Source organism: Thermomyces dupontii (assembly GCF_041956625.1).
Source record: "Thermomyces dupontii strain NRRL 2155 unplaced genomic scaffold VTN31scaffold_7, whole genome shotgun sequence".
In the NCBI taxonomy this organism is placed as follows: domain Eukaryota; kingdom Fungi; phylum Ascomycota; class Eurotiomycetes; order Eurotiales; family Trichocomaceae; genus Thermomyces; species Thermomyces dupontii.
The window spans coordinates 1,033,046-1,054,894 of NW_027192313.1; the positions used below are offsets into that span (position 1 = coordinate 1,033,046).

At 52.5% G+C, this 21,849-nt stretch overlaps 11 protein-coding genes across 11 annotated transcripts; 5 read left to right on the top strand and 6 right to left on the bottom strand.

Moving 5' to 3' along the window:
• Window positions 1-212: 212 nt before the first annotated feature.
• Window positions 213-1,688, top strand: VTN31DRAFT_6731 (uncharacterized protein; the record flags this gene model as incomplete). The annotated part of the gene is made up of 5 exons (XM_069407374.1): window positions 213-402; window positions 463-610; window positions 662-734; window positions 787-911; window positions 968-1,688. The coding sequence occupies 5 exons, from the start codon at window positions 213-215 to the stop codon at window positions 1,686-1,688; spliced, it is 1,257 nt and encodes a 418-aa protein (XP_069258906.1).
• A 238-nt stretch (window positions 1,689-1,926) lies between these two features.
• Window positions 1,927-3,056, bottom strand: VTN31DRAFT_6732 (uncharacterized protein; the record flags this gene model as incomplete). Its single annotated transcript, XM_069407375.1, has 4 exons — window positions 1,927-2,340; window positions 2,394-2,462; window positions 2,521-2,986; window positions 3,046-3,056. The coding sequence occupies 4 exons, from the start codon at window positions 3,054-3,056 to the stop codon at window positions 1,927-1,929; spliced, it is 960 nt and encodes a 319-aa protein (XP_069258907.1).
• Window positions 3,057-3,358: 302 nt separating this feature from the next.
• VTN31DRAFT_6733 (uncharacterized protein) lies at window positions 3,359-3,685 on the top strand (the record flags this gene model as incomplete). Its single annotated transcript, XM_069407376.1, has 1 exon — window positions 3,359-3,685. One exon carries the CDS (start codon window positions 3,359-3,361, stop codon window positions 3,683-3,685), a length of 327 nt encoding a protein of 108 aa, XP_069258908.1.
• A 167-nt stretch (window positions 3,686-3,852) lies between these two features.
• On the bottom strand, window positions 3,853-5,109 carry VTN31DRAFT_6734 (uncharacterized protein; the record flags this gene model as incomplete). The annotated part of the gene is made up of 4 exons (XM_069407377.1): window positions 3,853-3,969; window positions 4,024-4,275; window positions 4,352-4,974; window positions 5,091-5,109. 4 exons carry the CDS (start codon window positions 5,107-5,109, stop codon window positions 3,853-3,855), a joined length of 1,011 nt encoding a protein of 336 aa, XP_069258909.1.
• Window positions 5,110-5,916: 807 nt separating this feature from the next.
• On the top strand, window positions 5,917-7,934 carry VTN31DRAFT_6735 (uncharacterized protein; the record flags this gene model as incomplete). The annotated part of the gene is made up of 2 exons (XM_069407378.1): window positions 5,917-6,229; window positions 6,295-7,934. 2 exons carry the CDS (start codon window positions 5,917-5,919, stop codon window positions 7,932-7,934), a joined length of 1,953 nt encoding a protein of 650 aa, XP_069258910.1.
• A 448-nt stretch (window positions 7,935-8,382) lies between these two features.
• On the bottom strand, window positions 8,383-10,086 carry VTN31DRAFT_6736 (uncharacterized protein; the record flags this gene model as incomplete). The annotated part of the gene is made up of 3 exons (XM_069407379.1): window positions 8,383-9,274; window positions 9,328-9,617; window positions 9,679-10,086. The coding sequence occupies 3 exons, from the start codon at window positions 10,084-10,086 to the stop codon at window positions 8,383-8,385; spliced, it is 1,590 nt and encodes a 529-aa protein (XP_069258911.1).
• Window positions 10,087-10,899: 813 nt separating this feature from the next.
• On the top strand, window positions 10,900-11,876 carry VTN31DRAFT_6737 (uncharacterized protein; the record flags this gene model as incomplete). The annotated part of the gene is made up of 2 exons (XM_069407380.1): window positions 10,900-10,946; window positions 11,045-11,876. 2 exons carry the CDS (start codon window positions 10,900-10,902, stop codon window positions 11,874-11,876), a joined length of 879 nt encoding a protein of 292 aa, XP_069258912.1.
• A 412-nt stretch (window positions 11,877-12,288) lies between these two features.
• Window positions 12,289-13,144, bottom strand: VTN31DRAFT_6738 (uncharacterized protein; the record flags this gene model as incomplete). Its single annotated transcript, XM_069407381.1, has 2 exons — window positions 12,289-12,830; window positions 12,895-13,144. The coding sequence occupies 2 exons, from the start codon at window positions 13,142-13,144 to the stop codon at window positions 12,289-12,291; spliced, it is 792 nt and encodes a 263-aa protein (XP_069258913.1).
• Window positions 13,145-15,588: 2,444 nt separating this feature from the next.
• Window positions 15,589-15,884, bottom strand: VTN31DRAFT_6739 (uncharacterized protein; the record flags this gene model as incomplete). The annotated part of the gene is made up of 2 exons (XM_069407382.1): window positions 15,589-15,690; window positions 15,762-15,884. The coding sequence occupies 2 exons, from the start codon at window positions 15,882-15,884 to the stop codon at window positions 15,589-15,591; spliced, it is 225 nt and encodes a 74-aa protein (XP_069258914.1).
• Window positions 15,885-17,221: 1,337 nt separating this feature from the next.
• Window positions 17,222-19,091, bottom strand: VTN31DRAFT_6740 (uncharacterized protein; the record flags this gene model as incomplete). Its single annotated transcript, XM_069407384.1, has 6 exons — window positions 17,222-18,228; window positions 18,284-18,574; window positions 18,629-18,709; window positions 18,843-18,887; window positions 18,941-18,994; window positions 19,088-19,091. The coding sequence occupies 6 exons, from the start codon at window positions 19,089-19,091 to the stop codon at window positions 17,222-17,224; spliced, it is 1,482 nt and encodes a 493-aa protein (XP_069258915.1).
• Window positions 19,092-20,280: 1,189 nt separating this feature from the next.
• Window positions 20,281-21,088, top strand: VTN31DRAFT_6741 (uncharacterized protein; the record flags this gene model as incomplete). The annotated part of the gene is made up of 4 exons (XM_069407385.1): window positions 20,281-20,359; window positions 20,424-20,540; window positions 20,603-20,719; window positions 20,772-21,088. The coding sequence occupies 4 exons, from the start codon at window positions 20,281-20,283 to the stop codon at window positions 21,086-21,088; spliced, it is 630 nt and encodes a 209-aa protein (XP_069258916.1).
• Between the last annotated feature and the right edge of the window lie 761 nt (window positions 21,089-21,849).

A 21,849-nucleotide genomic window follows, 5' to 3' on the forward strand; every position in this document is an offset into this window, starting at 1 on the left:
TCAGCGATGTAGCCTGAGTTCATGTTTTCGCCTCGGTGCTGTCGCAGACTCGCAGTTAAGAGGTAGTTACTAATTAACCTAGGTAGGCTGCTAATTACGAAGCTTCAATTAAATTGACCATTGCGGCCTGTCTGACTGCTCCTCTGCCATTGATCCTTCAGTGATTCTCACCGTGCTCCTGCATGTGCCAGGATTAATCGTTCCAGCAAGGAATGGCGGCCTCCAGGGAATTTGACTTCATCGTGTTGGGCCCGACGGGCTTCACAGGGAAATTTGCATCTCGACATATTTATAAGACGTTTCCAACGAATCTGAAATGGGCGCTTGGTGGCCGATCTGCGCAGAAGCTCCAGGCCATCGTTGAGGAGCTTCGGAGCCTCAATGTCGACAGGCCAGCTCCAGGTACATCTTCCATGAATTTGCGCTTGTTCGGGGTTGTATCGGTTTGCTCATGAAACACAGAAATCATCACCCTCCAGCTTAACAAATCCGAGCTTGATGCTCTAGCGAAAAGAACGCGTCTGATTATCAACTGTGTTGGGCCATTCCACCTCTATTCCACCCCAGTAGTGGAAGCATGTGCCCAGAATGGGACCCATTACGTTGACATGTGGGTACTTTGGCAGAAGTTCTTGTTGATTTCCCTGCTCACTAGCTGTAGCTCGGGGGAAACGCCGTGGCTCAAAAAGGTTATCGATGAATACCACGAAATCGCAAAGCAGAACGGAGCACTTGTGAGCACTCGTCTTGGCTGCATACACATAAGACTCTGCTGAATGATTTCAGATCATCCCCGCATGTGCCTTTGAAAGCACCACAGCCGATTTGATGACCTGGCTGGCGGCAACTCATGCCCGGACCGAACTATCTGCAGAACCGGGCGAGACGATTGGATCGATTCACGAACTTAGGTTGGCTCTACCTCTTCCATGCCTGTTCTGAGGCAAGATTAGCTCACTTGTATCAGGCCTGCGAGTTTAAGCGGGGGAACTGCACATTCGCTGATCACCATGCTGGAATCACTGAAGGTCTCCGGTGCCTTGAAGTCCGCAGGCATCACTTCCCTGGCATCGCCCACTGCGCCTCCTCCGCCGAAGAGACCATCACAGTCTCTTATCGAGCTTGTGCTCGGCGTGCGCGCGGTGTCCGATCTGGGAACTCTGACCACGTCCCCAGCCAAGTTGGCCGACGAGTCAGTGGTTTACCGCAGCAGATCGCTAATGCCGCAGCTTTACGGCCCCTCTTTTTCCTTCCGCGAGTACCTCCGCACACGCAATGTCTTCACCGGAGCGGTATTCCATCTCACGCTCGTCATCGGCCTTGCCCTGCTTCTCTTCAGTCCTTTCCGGTGGCTGTTTCGCAGGATTGTGCCCGGGCCGAGCCAGGCACTGCCGGAGCTGGAACGCAAGGACGGCCAGGTACAGTTTCGTGTGTTGATGGATACGACGAGCACGGGGCCCACTGGGAAGGCGCGGCGCGTCCTAAGCAGCCTTGCCTACCCAGCGGGCCCTTATCCGTTCTCCGGCGTGTCTGTCGCCTCTGCGGCCAACGTTATCCTCAATCATGAGAATGATATCAAAAAGATCGCTGGAGGCGCCGGTTTTCTGACGCCGGCAGTTTTGGGCCAGCATTATGTCGACGAGCTGGAAAAGAACGGAGTGCGTATTGATGCGAAGGTGATTGAGTAAAGCTTCACCGTGTGGGTTCTGGCCTGCCGAACTGTCGAGCATGCGTAATTCTTTTGTACTTTACAAATCCAAAAAGGAGCGACAGGTATGGTGATGAGATTCATCCATTCATTTCATTAGGCGCGACTCGCGCTTCAGTGGCACAAATCAGCCACATGCTCAAGATATCGAGCTTTCATCCGTGAAATCGTACAAATTATGCCGAATCCTGCGGCTATGAAATCAAAATAGAAAAAAATCAGTAGATGACCATGTCTTCTCTGTCCTCCTCCATCACCTCTTCGCCCTCTTCCTCGTGACGATGGGAGGAATCTGGGCGAGCGGAACTCTCGGCTTGGTCCTGCTGTTGGTTTATTGATGAGGGGTCCGTTTGCGAGTCGGTCGTATTCTGGTCCTTTTGAGCGGCATTTGTGTCGCGTGGGCTACTACTCGATGGCCCGTCGGTTTTCTGCAGCTCTCCTTCGCCATCACCAGGACGGTCAACACCCTCATCCTTTGTCGGTTGCTGCGACGATGCCTCTTCCTCGGTCTCCTTTTGCCGGTAGCGTTCCTCGAACTCGGCCTCTTCTCTTGCGATCAATTCTTTGGCTTCCTTGATCTGTTGCTCGATTATGTCCTCGTGCTTCGGGAGTAGGATGTAGGGTCTCCAGTACTGTCAAAGCATCAATACCAACCGCTGAACCTACGTAGACCTGCTTGACTTACCACACGGGGCTTCGTCTCTGTCTTGAGGAAATGCGCCATGGCCAGAAGATTCTGGTGTCGTGTTTTCATCTACATTCAAGAGCGGATCAGTCCCTCACTCCCCGATGGAGAATCGAACAGAACATACCGCCTCCCTCTCCCAAGCCCGTTGTTGCTTCTTGCGCATCGCCGTGAGTTCCTCGCGCCTCTTCCGTTTTTGCTCGTCATACTCCGCATCTTGCATCTTTAACTTTTCCTGCTGGCGCTGCTCGATATCAGCCCGACGTTTCTGGGTCGCCGTGGAGAATTGCTGCGAGAGCGTCCCAAGGAGCGCGCCGAACAGGCGCTGTCCCCGCTTGCGTTCCTCTGCATTCCTGTCACCTCGCCGATTGCGCCTCCGCTGCTGTTCATCCTGCTCTTCGGATGGTGGCTGTTGCGACGATTCGGCCCCTCGGGTATTATCGTTGTCGCCTTCCTCTCCTGCGTCCAACCGGCGTCGCTTCGCCTCTGTGTCCGACGCGGAAGAGTTGCGCCGCTTCAATCTCTCTTCCGGTGATGAAACAGCTGGTACATGGTTGTCGGGCTGGGGAACCGCCACCGCCGATGCTAGTTCTCTGCTCGGGTGAACTGTCAGCTCACAGCCGTGCAATCGCATGACTAATAATACACGTACGTGTCTGCCATTTTCCAGAGAATTCGAACAGGAAACGGTCGCCGACGAGAGAATCTGAACCTCTGTGGACCTATTCACGAGTGGCAGCGCGTGTAAACCGAGTTTCACAAACGGGCGTGGGAAAAAGCGCACGGACCAACAGCCGAATAAGAGCGGCGGCTCTTTTCCAGACTTTTCTGCGCTTCCAGAGTCAACCCTCTCGGACGTACTTAATCCCCACGACAACCACGTCTCTCACGCCAGCTCGCTCGTCCGTTTTATTTATTTTCCTGTTCTAGCTTGCCTCTGCTCGACTGCCACCACATCTGTCACCATGTCGCGCCATCATCCCGATCTCGTCATGTGCCGCAAGCAGCCCGGCATCTCCATCGGCCGCCTTTGCGACAAGTGCGACGGCAAATGCCCCGTGTGCGACTCGTACGTGCGGCCGACGACCCTGGTGCGCATCTGCGACGAGTGCGCCTTCGGAAACTACCAGAATAAATGCGTTGTATGCGGTGGCGAGGGCATCAGTGATGCGTTCTACTGCTTCGAATGCACACGCCTTGAGAAAGACCGAGATGGCTGTCCCAAGATCATCAACCTGGGCAGTTCAAGGACAGATTTGTTTTACCAAAAGAAAAGTTTCAGAAATCATTAGCGTCTTATCATCGATTCTGCGTTGCGCGGGACAATGCCGACAAGCCGCCGCTGCGCACGCCGTTACCTACGTTTCGGCATGATCTAGGCGCAACGGGCTGGTCCTACTCTACCCATTGTTGAACCTGGTGGAACATCATGTACCTACATACAGACATGTTTGCACCTTTAACGGCCTGGACGCTTGGGCCGAGCGAATCCCCTCTTTGGTCCTTGGTCCTGCGGCGGGAAGGCTTCGTCGCGCAGTCTTTTCTCTGTGAGCTCACTCGGCGACGACTCTTCGACCTACAGACCGTTCGTCAGTCAGAGAAGTAACGAAACATCGACTGCGTTTCCCACCTTCTTTGGCAACTTCAATCCTTCCGATTCCCCAACGGCAACAGCCACGTTTCGAGTACTGGCATACAGCATCCGCTCTTTGATCGATGAACCGGAAGGACATGTGTATATAAACAGGACAACGTCTGAGCCAGGAAAATGGTAGTAGCTATAACGTGGAGAAGAGTCCGGAATCTTGGATGCTACCGCACTGGGCGGGACATCCGCATCTGCGCTGGCAAGTTTGATAGTCTCAGTGGAAACATCGATAGACTACTCGATAACGCAGGAATATCAGCCGCTATATTCCTCGAAGATTGGTTTGACACCATAAAACCCTGGAACCTACCAACTGCACTAGGCCCGAGTCTTGTAGTGAGCGGAGCGCCTCCCTTGCATCTTCATCCACAGGCAGGTTGACGTTGGTCCCACCGCCCGACTTGTTAACGCTGCCCCCGATGCCCACATCGCGACGCACCGCGCCATGCCGCGCCTCCTCCTCCGCGCGCCGGACGGCCTCGAGCTCCCGCTCTTTCTCGTCCATGAGATCCTCGCGTCTGTGCTGGCTGCCCGTCCCCTCGAGATCACGCTCCCGCCATGCTTCCTCACCAACGACCTCCTCCTCTTCTGTGACTAAGATGTTATGGGCAAACTTCTCGCTCCCGAGCTCCCGCACCAGGGTCGCGCGGGTCGATGCGAAGACCGTCTTGGCTCTGACGCCCGCATTGGAGGGGATGTAAGACAGCGCGATCAGGGAGTTGATGCCCGTGTGGCGCAGGAGCAGGAATAAGGGGGTCTTGGGCTCGAGGACGGAGCGGAGCTGCGGGAGAGACGCGTAAAAGGAGCGATCGGATGCCTCGAACGGGATGGCCTGCAGGGGCTGCAGGCTCTCGGAGGTGATGGTCACCGGCAGGGCAAAGAGGGAGTCATCGGAGGCGAATGCGCTGAACGCATCGTGCAGTTCAGCAGATACTGGACGGGTGGCATCAGCGGGAGTTCGGAGGAGCAATCGAGTCTGCGGGGTTCTCAAGACGGAGATCGCAGGCGATCCCTCGGGAGTAGTCGGCGGAGGAGAATTAGAGACTTACCTGTGATTCCCGACTGCATCTTGACTGATGGATTGACTGATGTAGTTCAAGGACTACGGTGTTGAGGCCTTGTGTGTTGACAAGTGTTGATTTGAAACCCCGCTATCAACACTCGAGACTACTAGGGCTGTGCATCAAGACGCTGCGGAAAGAGGCATAGTGAGATCGAGCCAATAAATCTTACATGGCGTAATTGATTCTACAAGGTCTCATCGACAGACCATCTCGTTTCGGCATCGATTATCTAGAAATCTTCGCAGAGTGTTGGAATGCACGCTGATTCCCAAACGGCGAAGGAAAAGAAGGGTGAATTGCAAATCAGGTATGCCAGGAAATTTTAATCCGTAAATACTCCAGGTTTTCAGTGTTACCATCATTCTCAACTGCTGATTGGATGAACCTAATTTTGAATTATTGAATTTGAGCAGATTCAATTAAAATTTAAAGCTTCGTTACCATTCGGAATACAGACATTACCGTCAATGAACAGTCAGCATCATTGTCCAGCGAGTCCAGCGAGAACAACCAGAACACGTAGTCATAGGTTAATAATATCTGTCTTGAAAGGCAGAAATCTGAATGAATCTCTGATGTCAACCTCGGTACAGTACCACGTACAGTACAGTTAGTAGTTGACACAGCCGGCGTGTCCATGGAGCCTGCAGCCCTGGCGCTGAGTGGCCAACTCGACGATGCCGTCTTAGGTAAGAGATCGCCTTCATCTCTTAAAGACGACCATTATCCTCCTCTTTCATACTCACCCCAAAGCTCTCCCCATGTTGTCACTTCGTGCGGATTCTGTTCCTGGGCCCTCCCACCCTGACCAATGTCCGTCAGCTGCATCGTCTGTCTTGGAGACCTTGCCGCCAGTCCGTCACCCTCCGCCTCCGAACGCTTGCCAAGCCCTGATAGCCACAGCGTCGACGATGAACTTGGGGTGAGCTGCGGACCTGGTTCGGAAGCTGTGTCGGATTCTGCAAAGGGCAAAGAGGCTCGAAATGTCGGCCAGATTGCTCGAATGCTGCCGTGCCGTCATGTCCTCCACGATGATTGTCTGAGGCCATGGGTGGAACGGGCCAACAGCTGCCCCATCTGCCGCCAGAGCTTCAATGTCGTCGAGCTCCTGGATGCTTTGGACGGTATGTCGAGACCTTTCCATGATCATTGATTGTTCCTACGTTCATCGGCTAACTTGCCAGTATAGGCCCCGTGGTGTCAACATACGCCGTCCAGGACAAAGCCCAAGAAGCAGACTTCGATCCGACCCAGTTCCTGGAGGAGATCAGCGATGCTTGCCCTTACTGTCAGCGTGATGACAATGAACATCTATTATTGCTCTGTGAAGGGTGTGATATTGCCACCCATACCTACTGCATTGGATTGCAGTTTGTACCGGATGGCCCCTGGTATTGTGAGCGATGTGAAGCGCGGCAAGAACATGGTATCATATCAAGCCCACCACTTCGGGGCTCACGCCAGAACAGACGCACACAGCTTCGGCGGCGCTCGCTACGATCTCGCTCTCAGCAAGGGTCCAATAGTCGACACTCTTCTCACAGCAGCTCAGAATGGGACCTTAACATTCCTCTGGCAGCTGACCAGCAATGTTATAGTCCCTTGCGCCCCAGTCTGCTATCATCGGCGGAGCGGCGAGCTCGAGCTACGGGCGCATTCTCGTATATTGGTGAGCTGAATGGCAGTGATGCCAGCTCACTAGATCGCAACACCCTTCTGAGCGAACTGGGTGTTGCTCCATCGCGGCCTCGGGCGCCGAGGGCTCCTACTCCAGAGCCCGAGTCCTTGGAAGAAGCGAGCGCATGGAGCGCCTTCGAAGAAGCTCGTCGAATGGAAAGTGACGCCAGTACTTCCCGCAAACGCAAATCCACCAGCCTGTCACCCTCTCCCGAGCCTGAGCGTAGGCTAAAGCGCCCTCGCACAAAGAAGGACACCGACTTGGCCGCCATGGGCGCACAATCTGGAGAGACATCTCGACTAGCTGCCTCTCGACAGGCCGACGATTCATCCGGGCCGACTTTCCTGACCAAGCTGTTGGATGAGATTGCTCAGTCGGGTACAACGCCGGTGGGCCATACGCATGATCACCGCAACGCATCAAACCGGTCTTCTCCATCACTGTCTCCAGTGTCATCCCCCCATTCTTCACCGCAACTATCTCCGTCACTTGCGCCGACACGTATGCAAGGTGGTGTCACTCAGTTGCGCCTTGGTCGTCCAAGCTCGCCATCGTCCTCAATCTATTCTCCGCCCGTATCTCCAACCCGGACACGGGAAAGTTCAATCGAACGGCTCGTCGCTTCAGCAGAGAGACGGCCAGGGCAGTCGAGCGCTCCCACCCATCGGCCTGGGCCATCGGCAGGACCCGGAGCGTCCGAAGCGAGCACAGAGCAACTCTCAATCACACCGTCTGGCCATCAACCCACCGACTCCGTACCGGACGCCGATAGTATTGGCGACAACAGCAGCCCACCACGACCATCCAAACCTCCTCGTGAAATCAAAGATCAAATCAAGAAGCTCGTCAAGAAGGAGCTCGACCCATTCTACAAGTCCTCCGGTCGAGCAATCTCAAGGGATAACTACAAGCGCATCAATTACACCGTGTGCCACATGCTGTACAACAAAGTCGCAACCGCGGACCGTCTCGACGCCGCCACCCTGGCGGAACTCCAGTCATCAGCAAGGGAGAAAGTCCGCGACGCAGTGCACAGACTGCAGGCACAAGACATTCAGCAACAGCAACAAGACAACCAGGGGCGGTGCTTGCACGAGGCGCGGCAAACAGTCCCCGACGGCGCCGGTAATAATCATGGCTTGACGACATGATATAGAAAGTTCTGTATAATAGGCTAAGCTAGGGCGAGTTGAGTTTCTTCTGGCGTTTGGATATGCGGTTGCCATTGAGCTGTGGGTTAGGAATTAGGCAAGGCATGGTAGGCGTGGGATCTGATTTGAGAATTCCTGATGTTTATCCTATATTTCCTTGTTAGCATGCGATACCCCCTCGTGTAGAATATTGTATATTTTGTATAGTTAATGGACGAACGGGAGTGGACGTGTTGGTCCTTGTCGTATCGATAAGTGTCTGGTGCCACGCTTGGGATAAAATATCAATTGACAGAGTGAATAGACGTAGATAAGTATTTGTACAAGCATCCCAAATCCAGAACTACCTTACTTCAATGGCTCATGCAAGCTAAAAAAAAAAAAAAAAAATCAAGTGTCTATCAACAAATTATTGGATTTGGTCTGGTAGAATGCAGACGTCTGTAATCTAAAGCCGAGGCTTGTACCGACTCATTGAACGGAGCTTTGCTCCATAGACGTAAAATAGAATCGGAAATGGAATCATGGCAACGGTCAAGAATCCCAGGAGACTTGACGCCCAGTCGACGCCGAGCTTGCCGTACATATGGAGAGAAAACATGGGGAATGCGCCCACAAGCAGGCTGCGGACCAGGGTTTGGGCGGCGAGGGCCGAGTTGGCGAACATGAGATACATGTCGATGATGTAGCTGAGGCCCTGCATGAAAATGACCATGATTCCCAGGCCGATCGGCACGGCAGCCACGACCTGAGCGAACCAGTGCGTGTGTGACGCCCACCCGAACCAGAACAGGCCGATGGGTAGCATTATCCCGCCGATGATCATCGGTGGAAGCCGCTCCTCCGGTACCACGGAGCCATGCTCTTTTAACCGCCGCACAAAGCGCGTTTTGGTCAGAATGATGATTAGAGCCAAGCCAAGGAAAACGCCAACCAAGATTCCGAGGAACGGCAGCGTGGCCACGCCGGCTTTGTTCCACCCACGAACCTTTCGAAAAGACATGGGGAAGGCTTCATAAGTCAAGTACAGGATCCCATAGACTAGCGCCAGGTATAAAGTCACGCAGGCCAAGATGGGCTCCAGAAGGAGCATATGTATTGGCCGGAAGAAGTATTGAACAACGATATCCTTGGAGCTCGGCGGATGCTCCTCATGCAAGCAATGCAATGCCCAGTTCCTTGTCTCAAACCGCAGGCGAGTAGCGCGTCGTGTCAGAAGCACCGGAGGGTATGTTTCTGGCACAACGAACACCGCAACTAGCCCAAAGAAGGCTGACGGAATAAGAGTCAGCCATGCCGTCCAGCGCCATCCAAGACGCGAATCAACCACGAAGCCACCACTGGCAACGAGTCAGAGTCTCAACAATTACAATCATCCGCTTGAAGACTTTACACGATGGGACCCAGCGTCGGACCACAAAAGGTGGCTGCAGCGAACAAAGCAACCGCAATACCTCGGTCTACCGGATTCCAGATGTCCGCGAGGATGCCACCGATGACCGCCAGGGGGGCACAGCCGAAGAATCCGGTAAAAAACCGAGATACCAAGACAGTTTGCACGTCCTGGCCCACGGCCACTGGGATCTGGAAGATAGCGAACACGGTATAGCCAACGAATAAGGCAATCTTGCGACCGTACAGCTCCGACAAGGGGCCCCAGATCAATGGACCGAATGCGAAGCCCTTGGGTTCGATCTGTCAGACAGACCGCGAAAGAAAAGTTCGAAGCGAACTTGGAACTTACGAAAACTGGCAGGCTCGTGCCCAGAAGCATGACCTCCGTGGAGACATTGAACTCGTCGGCCGTGACAAACGTGGCTTGTGAAAAGATGCTGGATGAAAACGTGACCCAAATTGTTAATGTCGACAAGACCATGGTCACCGTCCACTTTCGGGCAGTGCCCATGTTCTGCGGGTTATCAAGGTCACCCGGCCCTTCCCAATCAACCAAGTTGGGGTCTTTGGATTGCGGCCCTTGGGCGTTTCCCTCCCTATCCTTTTCATCCTCGTTGCCATTCTGGGAATCAGAAACTGTTGCTCCGGTTTCGAGGTCATCGACCAGGGTTTGTAGACTGGCCCCGTTCACATCATGTGTGGATGCTTGCGGAGTAGTGGCGCTAGAGCTCGATCTTGTGACATTCTCGCCAGCCATGTGCTCAGCATCGAAACCAGTTTCATCAGCTACATAGAGTGCTTGGTGTGATGAGCGACGGAGCGACGAGAGGAGAGAAAAGTTTGATCTGGCACGAAAAGAAGTCGAGGGGCAATGGGCGCCATGATGAAGGCGCGAATCAGGGGCATGAACCGTTCAACATCGTCTCCCTTCCATTTATCTCGACATGATATCATCATTCATGTGATATTCAGGTGGCTGCAGTCGCCATTGCCCGAAGTTTTGGTGCTCGATCAGCGCGATTTCTCGCTTCCTTGAGAAAGCATAATCTTCGATGACTAGAATGAGAAATCGGATGATTCAAACACGCCGGGAGTCGGGCCCCCTCTGGAAAGAGAGGGCCCGATATGGTCTTAAACCTTGGCAAAAAAGCTTGACAGAGCTTGGCAGCTAATGCAACCAATGAAAGAACGATAAATTCCCTGCACTTGCCTATTTTCAGTAAGTAAATGACGTCACTGAATGCTGGTTCCGACATGTTCCATTCACTGGTAAGTGCTAAGGTTTGTTTCTCGCATACAAAAGAACACAGTATTCTTGTTCTCTTTGAACGTCTGGGCTTACTGCTTTCCTCGCTCGCTCAAGGATGAAATAAACCATCACTACTTGAGGACTCCCGGCAAATGAGTTGAGTGGCCAGACCCATCCTTGATTCGTCCTCGACCAGGAGTCGCCCCGTTGAACCCACCGCTCCGACTGCCTTTGATGGTGGAATAGTATTGTAGGTGGTATACCGCTATCTCTATACCATGGTTCGACTCAGGTGGCCTTCGGCACAGTCGAAACGTTGATATGGAGAAGCCCGACGATCTCCCGAACCGAATCCACACCGCCACAAGGTTCGTTTGTCTTCCTACCAGACTTTCATCCGGAATGGAGTCCGGCAAACCGAATTTTCGTTGAATCAAATGGAGTGGCTAAGTTGAACGTCAAACAGAGACATCCATCACGACCTCAATCAGTTCATCATTGGTCGCTTGCCACTTTGCCTTCCACCCTGCACGGACTCCCCGCGGCTCTACGCGCTGGGACTGTCCCACTTTGCATGGATGTATTTTGCCATGGAACAGGCATGGGAGGGGCACATTGCGTGCACGAACCACCATAATACTGATAATACAAGAATCACACAACTGCTTCGCCGTGTTTACATCCCGGCTCTACATCGCAGCGCGCGACTTCATCGTGATTTCTCCGGGCTCAACGTGGCCGTTCCCGAAAATCCAGAGGGCACTGTACAGGACATAGTCGCGCATATCACGGACGCAGCGGTGGCTCGACCGCATGTACTTCTGGCGTACGGGTGGATCCTATACATGGCCCTGTTCAACGGTGGCCGATGGATCCGAAAACAACTGGCTAGCGCGGGTCCAGGCTTTTGGGGCACTCAGGAATTTGAGACAACGTGTCTCTCGTTCTGGCACTTTGACGGCTACCGGAGCGAGGAAGATTGGAAGCAAGACTTTAGGGCCAGGGTAACCGAGGCAGGGAATGATTTAACGGAGGAAGAGGTGCGAGACGTGGTGGCTGAGGCGAAGGCCATCTTTTGTATGTGCAAATCGATCGTTGTGGAGCTCGATTCGACTACGTCTCGGGAGCAGCCGATGCAATTGTTGGCCCTGCCTAGTCTGACTGCTACGTCCGAGCTGTCTTCAGGCATGCCTCTCGCCAAAGCCGCGCGAGAGGTACATGCTGGATTGTTACATCTGTTAATACACGGATTTGCCGCTGTCATTGCCGCTTATTTCTGGGTCTGGTTCATGACATGACAGTCAAAGATTGCATTCGGTGGCCCACTCTCTGGGCCATCCCGCATTGCGTATGCTTGGAAAGATAATGCGTGTCTGGGCTTCGTGATGGAGGAAGAGGGATTAGAATGCTCGCCGATTGAGGATGTTTTATTGACAAGGGACTGACAAAACTCCGACTTCTATTGGATAATGATCGTACGCATGATACCTGTGCTAACACCTGATCCTAGATAGAGAGGTAGGTCCCTGCAAGAGATCCAAACGCCATCCAAACAGTTTCACTATCCTGCGTGGACTTTTCGATGAGTGCAGACACCAGTGTTTTCCAAGCCGTCGACGCCATCCGAAACTCCTTAACCATTCATTTTCCGATCCAAAGAACACAAGAAGGGACAGCAGTCATGATCATAAGTTCAGACACTCCGTAGCATCAACCCTCTCGATTGACTAATGCCCGCACCCTCTCAACTCGCTCGATGGCCTTCTCCAATCTCTCTAACCGCATCCGCTTCTCCATATCTCGCCTCTCCAGCACAGCGACACGTTCCTCCAGTCTCGCGCGGGCCTTGCGCTCCTGCGCGACCATCTCGTTGGCCTGACTGAAGAGCTGTGCCGTGAGCTCCTCGAGCTCGGAGTTCGCCCGCGACAATTGCGATTCTGCGGCTTTTCGCAGGGACTGCTCCCGGCTGAGAGCGGTCTGAAGGTCGGACTCGTTGCTCGAACCGGCGGTGGGTGGTGGACTCGGGTTCGACGCGTGTGTGCCGCGCCGATAAGGGAAGTACGAAGCGATGGTTGACAGACGGCTGGTGCTGTTGCTGTTGTTCTCCGGGGTTTTTGGTGGGACCGGAGGTGGACCAGAGGTCCCCGATGGTTGGGGTGGTGAGAAGGCCGAGCCCTGCGCAGTGGTGTTGATCGCATGTGCTTGCGATCGTAGCGTCCGAATCTCCTCCTCATACCTAGCTGCTTGTTCCGCTGTTGTGGGAGATTAGCCGTCGCCTCATGTAGTACAGTAGAGGGCTCATCCGGTCCTCTGTACCTGTCTCCGCCGCTCGTTGCGTCAACTCCTTCACCTGCGCCTCGAGCTCTCGGATCCTCCGCTGCGCGGCCTCCGCATCCGCATGGCTTTCCGTCGTGGTTACCTCGCCACACTTTGGGCATCGCGAGACAACTGTATCGGTGATAGACGACTGCCGCATGGAGGCGGGATTATCCAAGGGCGCTGAATACTCGCCGACCAGAGTCGTTGTTTGCTCTGTTGCCGTGGTTGTGACAGTGGTTACCGCCATTTCCTTGTGCGCTTACTGGTTGGTTGTTGTACAGAGGCGATCGGACAGGGGTCATCACAAGATAAACCCTAACCAGAGGATCTGGGGTTTTCTCAAAAACAATGTCGGCACAACGGATGGCCCGAGTGACTTACGTACGATCTGAGAAATTTATGAAAGATGACATCCCCTCTTCCTCGCTAACTGCCAGATAGGCGGGTAGGCCTAACAACAACAGGATGGCTTGACAATTGGGCCGGAATGCTTGGCACGTTTCTGACCGTAATTTAACCCATCTTGACAAATCAAGCTAGCTATTTGCCCAATCAGAAAGAAGATACTGTCAATCATGGGCTGAATACTGTAACGTACTGTCACCGCAACATCTCTATTTCACTTGATTATTCCTGCAGCCCTGGCCGTGTGGATTGTAATACTACTCTGGGTCCTTTTCGCTTGGAACACATATCTTTTCGGATGCACCACTGGAGAGTGGCTTATGGCACTTGGGGCGTGTTATTGAAGTGTACAATTGAAAGGGGTCAGTACTCTCACAGACGTGGAGCATTCAAGAAACCTTGAATGTAGCAGAGTTCAGTAGCTTGGAGCAATGAGAAGATAACGGATGCTTTTTATTGATGCACAGAGGAGACATTCAAAAAGAAACCCATGCACAGCTTTCCAAGTTCAATTCTCCTTTGCTCTGCGGCTGGAACTTGGGAGTGGTATCAGCATTCGGCTCCTCTGTTTTAATCCAATCTCTAGTTGCCAAACCGAAAGCCACAAGGAACATGGAATCATCTTCAACTTTCTCATATGTGATACTGCGGTCCATAGCACTCAATATCAAACTGAGTCCCGGTCCATCCACGATCTGCTTTGGAAGGAATGAACTCACTGCGCTCCTCCAAGGACTCCATGGACTATTGTCCAGCGAGCGAGGAGTCAAAAAGACACGGATTCAAGGAACACCAATTGATCCTTTACAACAGACTGCAGTCTGCATGAAGCTCGATAGTGTCGATGCATTCTTTAGCCAGTCAGACTCACTTAGTCGCACCTGCAACAAGGTTCGTATTGTTTACCCTACCCTATCTTCAATGAAGTGTCGAGACGCCCGAAGTTTTCTTCACTGGTGGCATAGGCTACTAATGAATGATTCCCAAAAAATCGCAGCCAAAGCTTGACACAATGGCCTTGCTGATGGACATGGTACCAAGAGCACCTGCGTCTTCGCAACGTCGTTGCTGTTTCATGAAAACCAAGTGCCAAGTCATGAAAGGCGATTTCTCTCTCCAGCAACAACTCGGCGAGAAGGTACCTCCATCTGGAGGATGAAGATGTTTCTTTGCGAGGGAGTTTGAACGGAACGAAATGACTGGGTTGAGTGACCATGTTCTTCGTGACAGGGTATCTTTGCTCCAGTGCCGTAATCCATGAAGTAGGATCTCCGATCTTTACAGACTAGAGGTGAAGGCTCTCGCAGGGCTCCAATAAGGCAAGGTCAATTGAGCCTGCTTCATGCGGGTCTAGCTGCAAAACGACGTCCTGAGCTCCATTCAACCTTCTAACGCATCAGACTTGACATCACGCCGCGCAAGCTGCCGCCTTAGGTCTGAGAAAAAGAAAGAGAGCAGGGGACTCCGAGAAAGAAGAGGAAGATAAAGCCGACTAAGTCTGTCCGAAGAGCACTACCGGGCTCATAACTATCGGACAGAACTGGGCTTATCCTGGACCGAGAGAGAACCAAACACAAGACCTTGCTAGCTAGAACTCTGCTCTCCGACTCTATGGGCAATCGGAGCTCTATATACACATGATGCCAAGCCAGAGGAAAAACCTACACAAATGAGTAGCGTCCTAAAGAGGACGGTACAAGCGAGCTGAAGAGTGCTGAAAACACATGAACCATGAAAAGAAGCGGCTAAAAGCCTAAACGGCCTGAAAGACGGAAAAGACGGCACAAGAGAAGACATAAAGGCCTAAAAGACACTGAGCTGAACACAAGGAAAAAAAAAAGGAGCAAGAAAGGAGAAGACAAATCACGTGAATTTTCATAAATTTAGTTAAGAGGAATATGACTATTAAGCAGTACGTGCTATGTCACGTGACATAAGCTAGTTATCGGACAGAACTGGGCTTATCCTGGACCGAGAGAGAACCAAACACAAGACCTTGCTAGCTAGAACTCTGCTCTCCGACTCTATGGGCAATCGGAGCTTTATATACACATGATGCCAAGCCAGAGGAAAAACCTACACAAATGAGTAGCGTCCTAAAGAGGACGGTACAAGCGAGCTGAAGAGTGCTGAAAACACATGAACCATGGAAAAGAAGCGGCTAAAAGCCTAAACGGCCTGAAAGACGGAAAAGACGGCACAAGAGAAGACATAAAGGCCTAAAGACACTGAGCTGAACACAAGGAGAAAAAAAAAGGAGCAAGAAAGGAGAAGACAGGAAGCAGGTCACGTGCGTGTAACGATACACGTATCGTACACATACTGGACCATACCCTCTGGCAAATTGCGACAGTATTGAAGCTTTACCATCCCGTAAATGAACACATCCTAACATCAAATGTTAGTTTCAAGTCACTGCCGAAGAACGTCCCTTTTGAACATCGGAGAAATCCACGCACAGCAAAAACGGCGATGGAAACAACAGCGATGAGGAAGTCCTTTGACAATCGAAATCCGGCATAATTGGCTTTGTGCGGACGCGTTCCATTTGAATTTGGCTGAGTTATTATCGTTGTCGTCATCTTTCTGATCAGGAATTATTCAATCGATTTACTTGACCACAACGATGCATTGACCAAGACGAAATGAAGAATTTTGCTATTGATCTTCAGGAGATTCCAGTTAACTACTACTGGCTGAAAGTTTGTTGCCGGGCTAATCGCGGCAGGCATCCATGAGTCAGATTCAACCCAGCACTAACAGCTACCTATCGATGATACACCAGCATCCATCGACAGAGCCATCGGGATTGGGCGTTGAACAATGCCGAAAAACAACACCAAGCCGCCAACAGGAACGAGTATTGAGCTTCAGTTAGTTCTTCCCACCCTGGCGACTGGCGACGCGTTCAAGATCTCGATTTTGAACAACGAATGGGTTGAAACCTCGTATTGTAATGGTGCAATCCTACGTCACAGCAATGAATGACCAGTTGGAGTGGCTGATGATGGTTTTGTTTCGTGGGGATCGACGTATGAAGTACGTGAGCAAACGTAGAACAGCATGGGAGGGATGAATGGTCATAGTCGCCTTTATCTACAGGCCGTGGCCAGTCGGATCATAGGTATTGGTCTATATGACGATCGAGTGTCGTGAATTTCTTCAGTCGACGACTGAGGCATATGGATGGGGATAATGGAAAAAGTACAGCCACTAGTACGGATGGATCGAGCAAGGATAAACAGTTTAACAAGTTAACATCAAGGATTACTACATCGTTCTCTTTACATACACTCCTCGCTAAGGGAAAATAATTGACGGAGTGCAGTGGACGAGTACTACTTCCGGCTCCCCCTCCAGACGAGTATACTGGGCACAGGAGCGGAGGCAGTAAGAGGCGGCAAAGAGGAGACTTTTTTTTTGGACGACACAGCACTGTCCGTGGAGAGATCAAGGGACAGCAACGGAGAAAGGACAAGCTCGAGAAAAAACGTCGTGAGAAAAAGGCATCAGGGCAGAAACCCAAAAGAAATCGACAAGTAACACCGAGCATCACAACGGAAAAACAGAAGACATCCTTCAATCCACTCCACCAGATAAAATCAGCATGGTCTAGAGAGGTAGAAACGCAGCCCGGCGAAATCCCCCCCCCCACGAATAACCAAATACAACGCGCCGTCATGTACGGCATCTCACCGGGCCAACCTCACTGCCGCAGATGATGGTAGACAAGGGATGAAGTAGAGATAGGCAATCGAAGAGGAGAAAAGGGACGAAGTAAGAAGAATCGGGGCACACATGACATAATCCGTAACCTCATTTCTCATTGTCCAAGCCAGTGGAATTCTAGAGATCGAGGGAAGGGACGGATTTGGGAAGAACGAGATGAAGATAATGAGGTCAGATATCCTGGTAACTTTTAGAATCCACGAGCTTGTCCCCGGCGATTGTTGCGCTTGGATCCAGAGACAGTGCTCCAGCCCTCCTCGTCGACAGCATTCTTGGCCGGTGGTTCCTCTCGTCTCCAGCTACCTCCATTGGCCTTGCTGGGAGGAACGGCCTCCTTGGACTCCTCGGCCTTCTTGGAAGGTTCGCTTTGTTCCGCAGGCCCCTCATCTCGATCAGCCGTCATGCCGTTTTCATCGTCGCCCGCGCGGCGAAGAACCTCAAAGTTACTCTTCCGGGGAGCGTCGGGATCATTCTCCTTGGCCCCATTTGCATCGCCAGAGGCCGCCTTCTCACTCCGACCTTGCTCTCTAGCCTGCCGTGCCCTCTCTGCCCTCTCTGCCCTCTCCCGCCTGGCCCTTTCCTCCGCCTCCCTCTTCATGCGCTCGCGCTTCTCTTCGACTTCTCGCTCTCGTGCAGCCGTGTCGATCGGGCGTGCAGCACCAAACGGACTGTTCTTGGTGTCGCTAACGGGAGCTGGACTGTTGACGCTTTCTGTCACAGTGCGTTTCTGGAGGTTCAGTTTCGGGCGCTGAGCAGGAGTCGTCGTCGCAGGAGACGGGGGATTGCTTGTGTCTCTCTGCGGAGGATCCGGGCGCATTCTCGCTCGCCACGAATTGTCCAGCTCAGCAGCACTCGGGGTACGGTCAAAGTCCCGACGAGGGGGACGGGAACCATCCTGCGATCGCCCCTCACCCCAAGCAGGAGAGCTTCGTCGGAATCCGGGACCTTCGGTGCTGCGGGGTCGGCCACCTTCCCGTCCGATTGGGGAGAGCGGGCCTTTCCGCTCCCAGTTGTTGAGGTCTCTGACTTTCCCATCTCCCTCGAAGCGCCGCCGTTCACGATCACTGCCTGCTTCGGAGATATTGTCCCCGAATCGATTGAATCCACGGTCACTTCCACGTCGGGGAGGCGGAAGATCGGGCAAAGGTCCCTTGCGGGTCCAGTCACTGAGGTCGCGCGTGGGCTGCGGTTCCTTGGCTGCAAAGAACTCGTCAATCGCAGTCAGACTCAAGCGAGGGAAAGGGGGACCTACGTGGCTCAGCCACGCTCACTCTGATAGCACGTCCTTGGAGTGTGGCACCGGTGTACCCCAGAGCTTTCTTCAATCCGTCCACCGTAGCAAACTCGACGTAGCCGAAGCCCTTCGGCGTTCGGGTAATTTTGTCCTCTACGATACGGACGTTTGTCACATCGCAGTCCCGGAACAGGTCGGAAATGTCGCCGGTGGTGGCATCAAACGAGAGGTTGCCAATGTGGGCAGTGTACGGAGGACGGGTAGGCAGGGGTAACTCAGGACGGCTGGAGAATCCCGAACGGTCGCGGTCTAGCTGCTAGTCAGCAAAGGGTTTCCTGGTACAGTTGCACGAGTGACCCATACCCGGAAGGCCGTTGCCAAAGCCAGTGGTCGAACTCGCACCGCGGCGATCAGAAGAAGGCGCCGGCTTCGGCTCCGGAGGCGCTGTCCGCGTTGTTAGATGAGTTCTTTGTACATCGCTTTGATGGATGCTTTGATTATGCTTCGAAACAACATACCGGCTACATGTTACGCTGTTAGCGCATTGTCTGGCCGAGCATCGTGGCGTGCGACTTACCAGGTAAGGGGACATCTTCCATCTCATCTGCCCAGGAGCCAAGGCCTAATCCACGTCAGTCATTACCACTTTTCCTGGCACATGCCGGATGCACGCACTCTCATCGGCCAAGAAGGAGCCTATGGACATTTTCTGAGGTTTCTGTTTGGGCGCTGCAGGATCAAAGTCAGCCTGACCACATCTGACGCCGACCATTGCGAACGGTCGGAGACCGCGACAACATCAGGCGGTCGCCCCAGACGTACCCATGATTGCGGATCGATGGAGCAGGACACGCGCACAAGCAGTAGGTTGTGCGCGCCTCTCAGAGACAGATCGTGGTGGTATTCGCTCGCTAAGAGATACGCTGAAAGAAGGACGGCTCTTTCAGCGTAATACTCGACGAATGGCGAAGGCGTGCAGTCCGAGAGATGTTCAAATCGCGAAGAGGATCGAGTGGATGTGGGTGCTGCCACAGTTCGTTTGAACGACTTGGAAAAGCCGATGGTGATAATTTTTAGTCAATGACGGGCTAGAAAAGTTTCGGCCTGAGGCGCTCAACAATCTTGACCCTATGTGTGTGGGCGGGTCCCTGCGGCCGCGGGTCCACGCCGAAGACTTCCATCTCCAGTGGATTACATAATTCAGCAGTGCATTTTCTCGACGAGGAGCTCCTTCAACGGCTTCAAGTTCCTTCTTTTTGAGAATGTGTCTCCTCTCTGATCCCCTCGCTCTGTCCATGTACATTGATGTTCGCCACTCTAAGCACAGGCATACGTTGTCTGACACCCGCCGCCTCGGTATCCCCAAGCTTTCCAAGTTCCTATACGAATGAATGTACGGTACATGCACCCGCTAGCATGGTCTTGCAGATAATACATTTCTGCAGTCAGTATCGGCGCGATAGAACGGATAGCTTTGCCTCATTGTAAAAGCATGGCAGCGTCGAACTGCGCGTGGCAATGTACTAAGTAGTACCTAGTACTTCATACTTCTACTACAGGAGCACCGGGGACAGCGGAAGCTTCGATCAATCGCATCGCACTTCGTATGTACTAGGAAATGTGGTGGTTTAACCTATGAGCATACGTTCTATACGTTTTACAGTACTCGTACTTCGTACTGGGACTTCAGGCCCGGCGTTGACCGTCTCTAACAAACGTGCTGTTGAGGTCGAGCAAGGTCTTTGTAGTATTCACACGAAGATTTCAGAAAGGTCGAAGCGGGATTCGAACCCGCTGCTTCCAATCAGGAGGGTTTTTCACGATTAGGACGGGTACTGAACAGTACTCCGTACTCGTCTTCTGTAATCAATCGAAAACACGTGATCATGCGCATGGTCAAACAAGCTGCACACCCCTCCAAAAAGTGGAACGGCAATCTTGTCTTGAAATGCACACCCACATCATCTTCAACGCCTCAATGAGGTTGGCGGTGTTACAATGCGTCTTGATTCAACATGATTGACATCCAGACGCAGCAGTCGACAACAGATAGCCCTTCCTTACCATCAATCGTGAAAGTGGGCGCGCTTAGCGGTACGTTGAGGAGTTTTGGATCATGCTTCAGAGCCTGCGACCTCTCTGACGCGCAGAATATCAGCACTCGGCGGCCTCACATATGGAGGAGTCTCGGGAATTCTGCGGGCTAGCCCCCATCCAGTGATCCATTCCATCTCTCATAGTATTCATTGGGCAGCCTTTGGCAGCTCATTTTGGTGTAAGCCGATTTTTTTCGGGCAATCACATCGCAGAGAGGAACTGAGCCATGCACGTTAATAGGGCTGAGAAACAATTTCCTTCATATGCATTTCCAAGACAATGCGACTCCCAAGCAGCGGTCATATACCAGCGCGATCGCTGGCGGCATCTCTGGAGGCATTGTCACTCGTGTTATGGGTACGCCATCTCGGTGTTCTATGGCCGTTTCCGATGTTTACATGACCTGCAGGAGGCAAATTGATTCCCGGAGCGGTGGTCTTCTCAATCGTTGGCTTTCTCGGCCAGAGCTCCTACAATGCTATCGAAAAATGGCGACAGGAGAATGAAGGTCGTCCGACCAAGTCGATCCTCCAACGCATGGCTGACTCCAAATGGATTCCATTGAGGTCCTTGTCCGACGAAGAGTTCAGGGATATTCTGAATGAGAAATTGCTTTCCATTGAAGCAGAAATATCGATTCTCGATGAGAAAATTCAGGAACTAGAAAGAGAGCGCGCCTCTCAAAGCTCGATTCCACAATCCTCGCCGGCTAAGCAGTCGTCTTAGGTTAGCTGTGTTGACAAAATGACGATTTAGTTGCGGGCTTATCTGTCTTGCAGTCCACGGATGTACATCAATACTGAATTCAATTCTACCACATTGTGCACACTGACCAGCGATCATGGGGCAATGGCAGCGAGCATTGCATATCTTTTTCGTATATTATTATTGTGCTATTTTATTTATGTAACCACGAGCCCAAAGTTCTTTTGTGAGGCCGACTAGGCATTGCATCAGTGCTGAAGTGCTGAAGCTCCTTGTTCCCTGGCTCCTGCGGTGAGTTCCTAAGTAGTCTAGTGGCTGCAATTGGTGCAGTAGCGCATTTTAGACGCCGAAAGATCCTGACTTTCTGCCGGATCAATGCATTCCAAGCGTTCGGAGATATCGTTTCCGGGCCAGGATGCGGCATCATTGTTTCCCGGAATCCCGACAGAATGGATCACCGATCAAGGGATGCCAAGAGAGGAGTCGAGACTCGGGGATTGATGCCTCGAGGTTCAGGCAACAACACCTGCATCTGCCAAGTGGGCTATTTTCGATTGTTAACAGGGAGCATATCGTTCATCACGATCGTCCGCAACCAGCAAATGCTCTTGCCGAATGGCTTTTTATCCACATGCCAGACCTCAAACGCGGAGCTCGCCACTTGATAATCATCGTCGGGAGTTCTTTGAGGCGTCAATCACCATTTAGGGATGCTCTTGTTGGACAAAGAGACCGTCCGAATGGATCTCGAACGGAGGTACAGAGACAGAAGAGTGGATGAT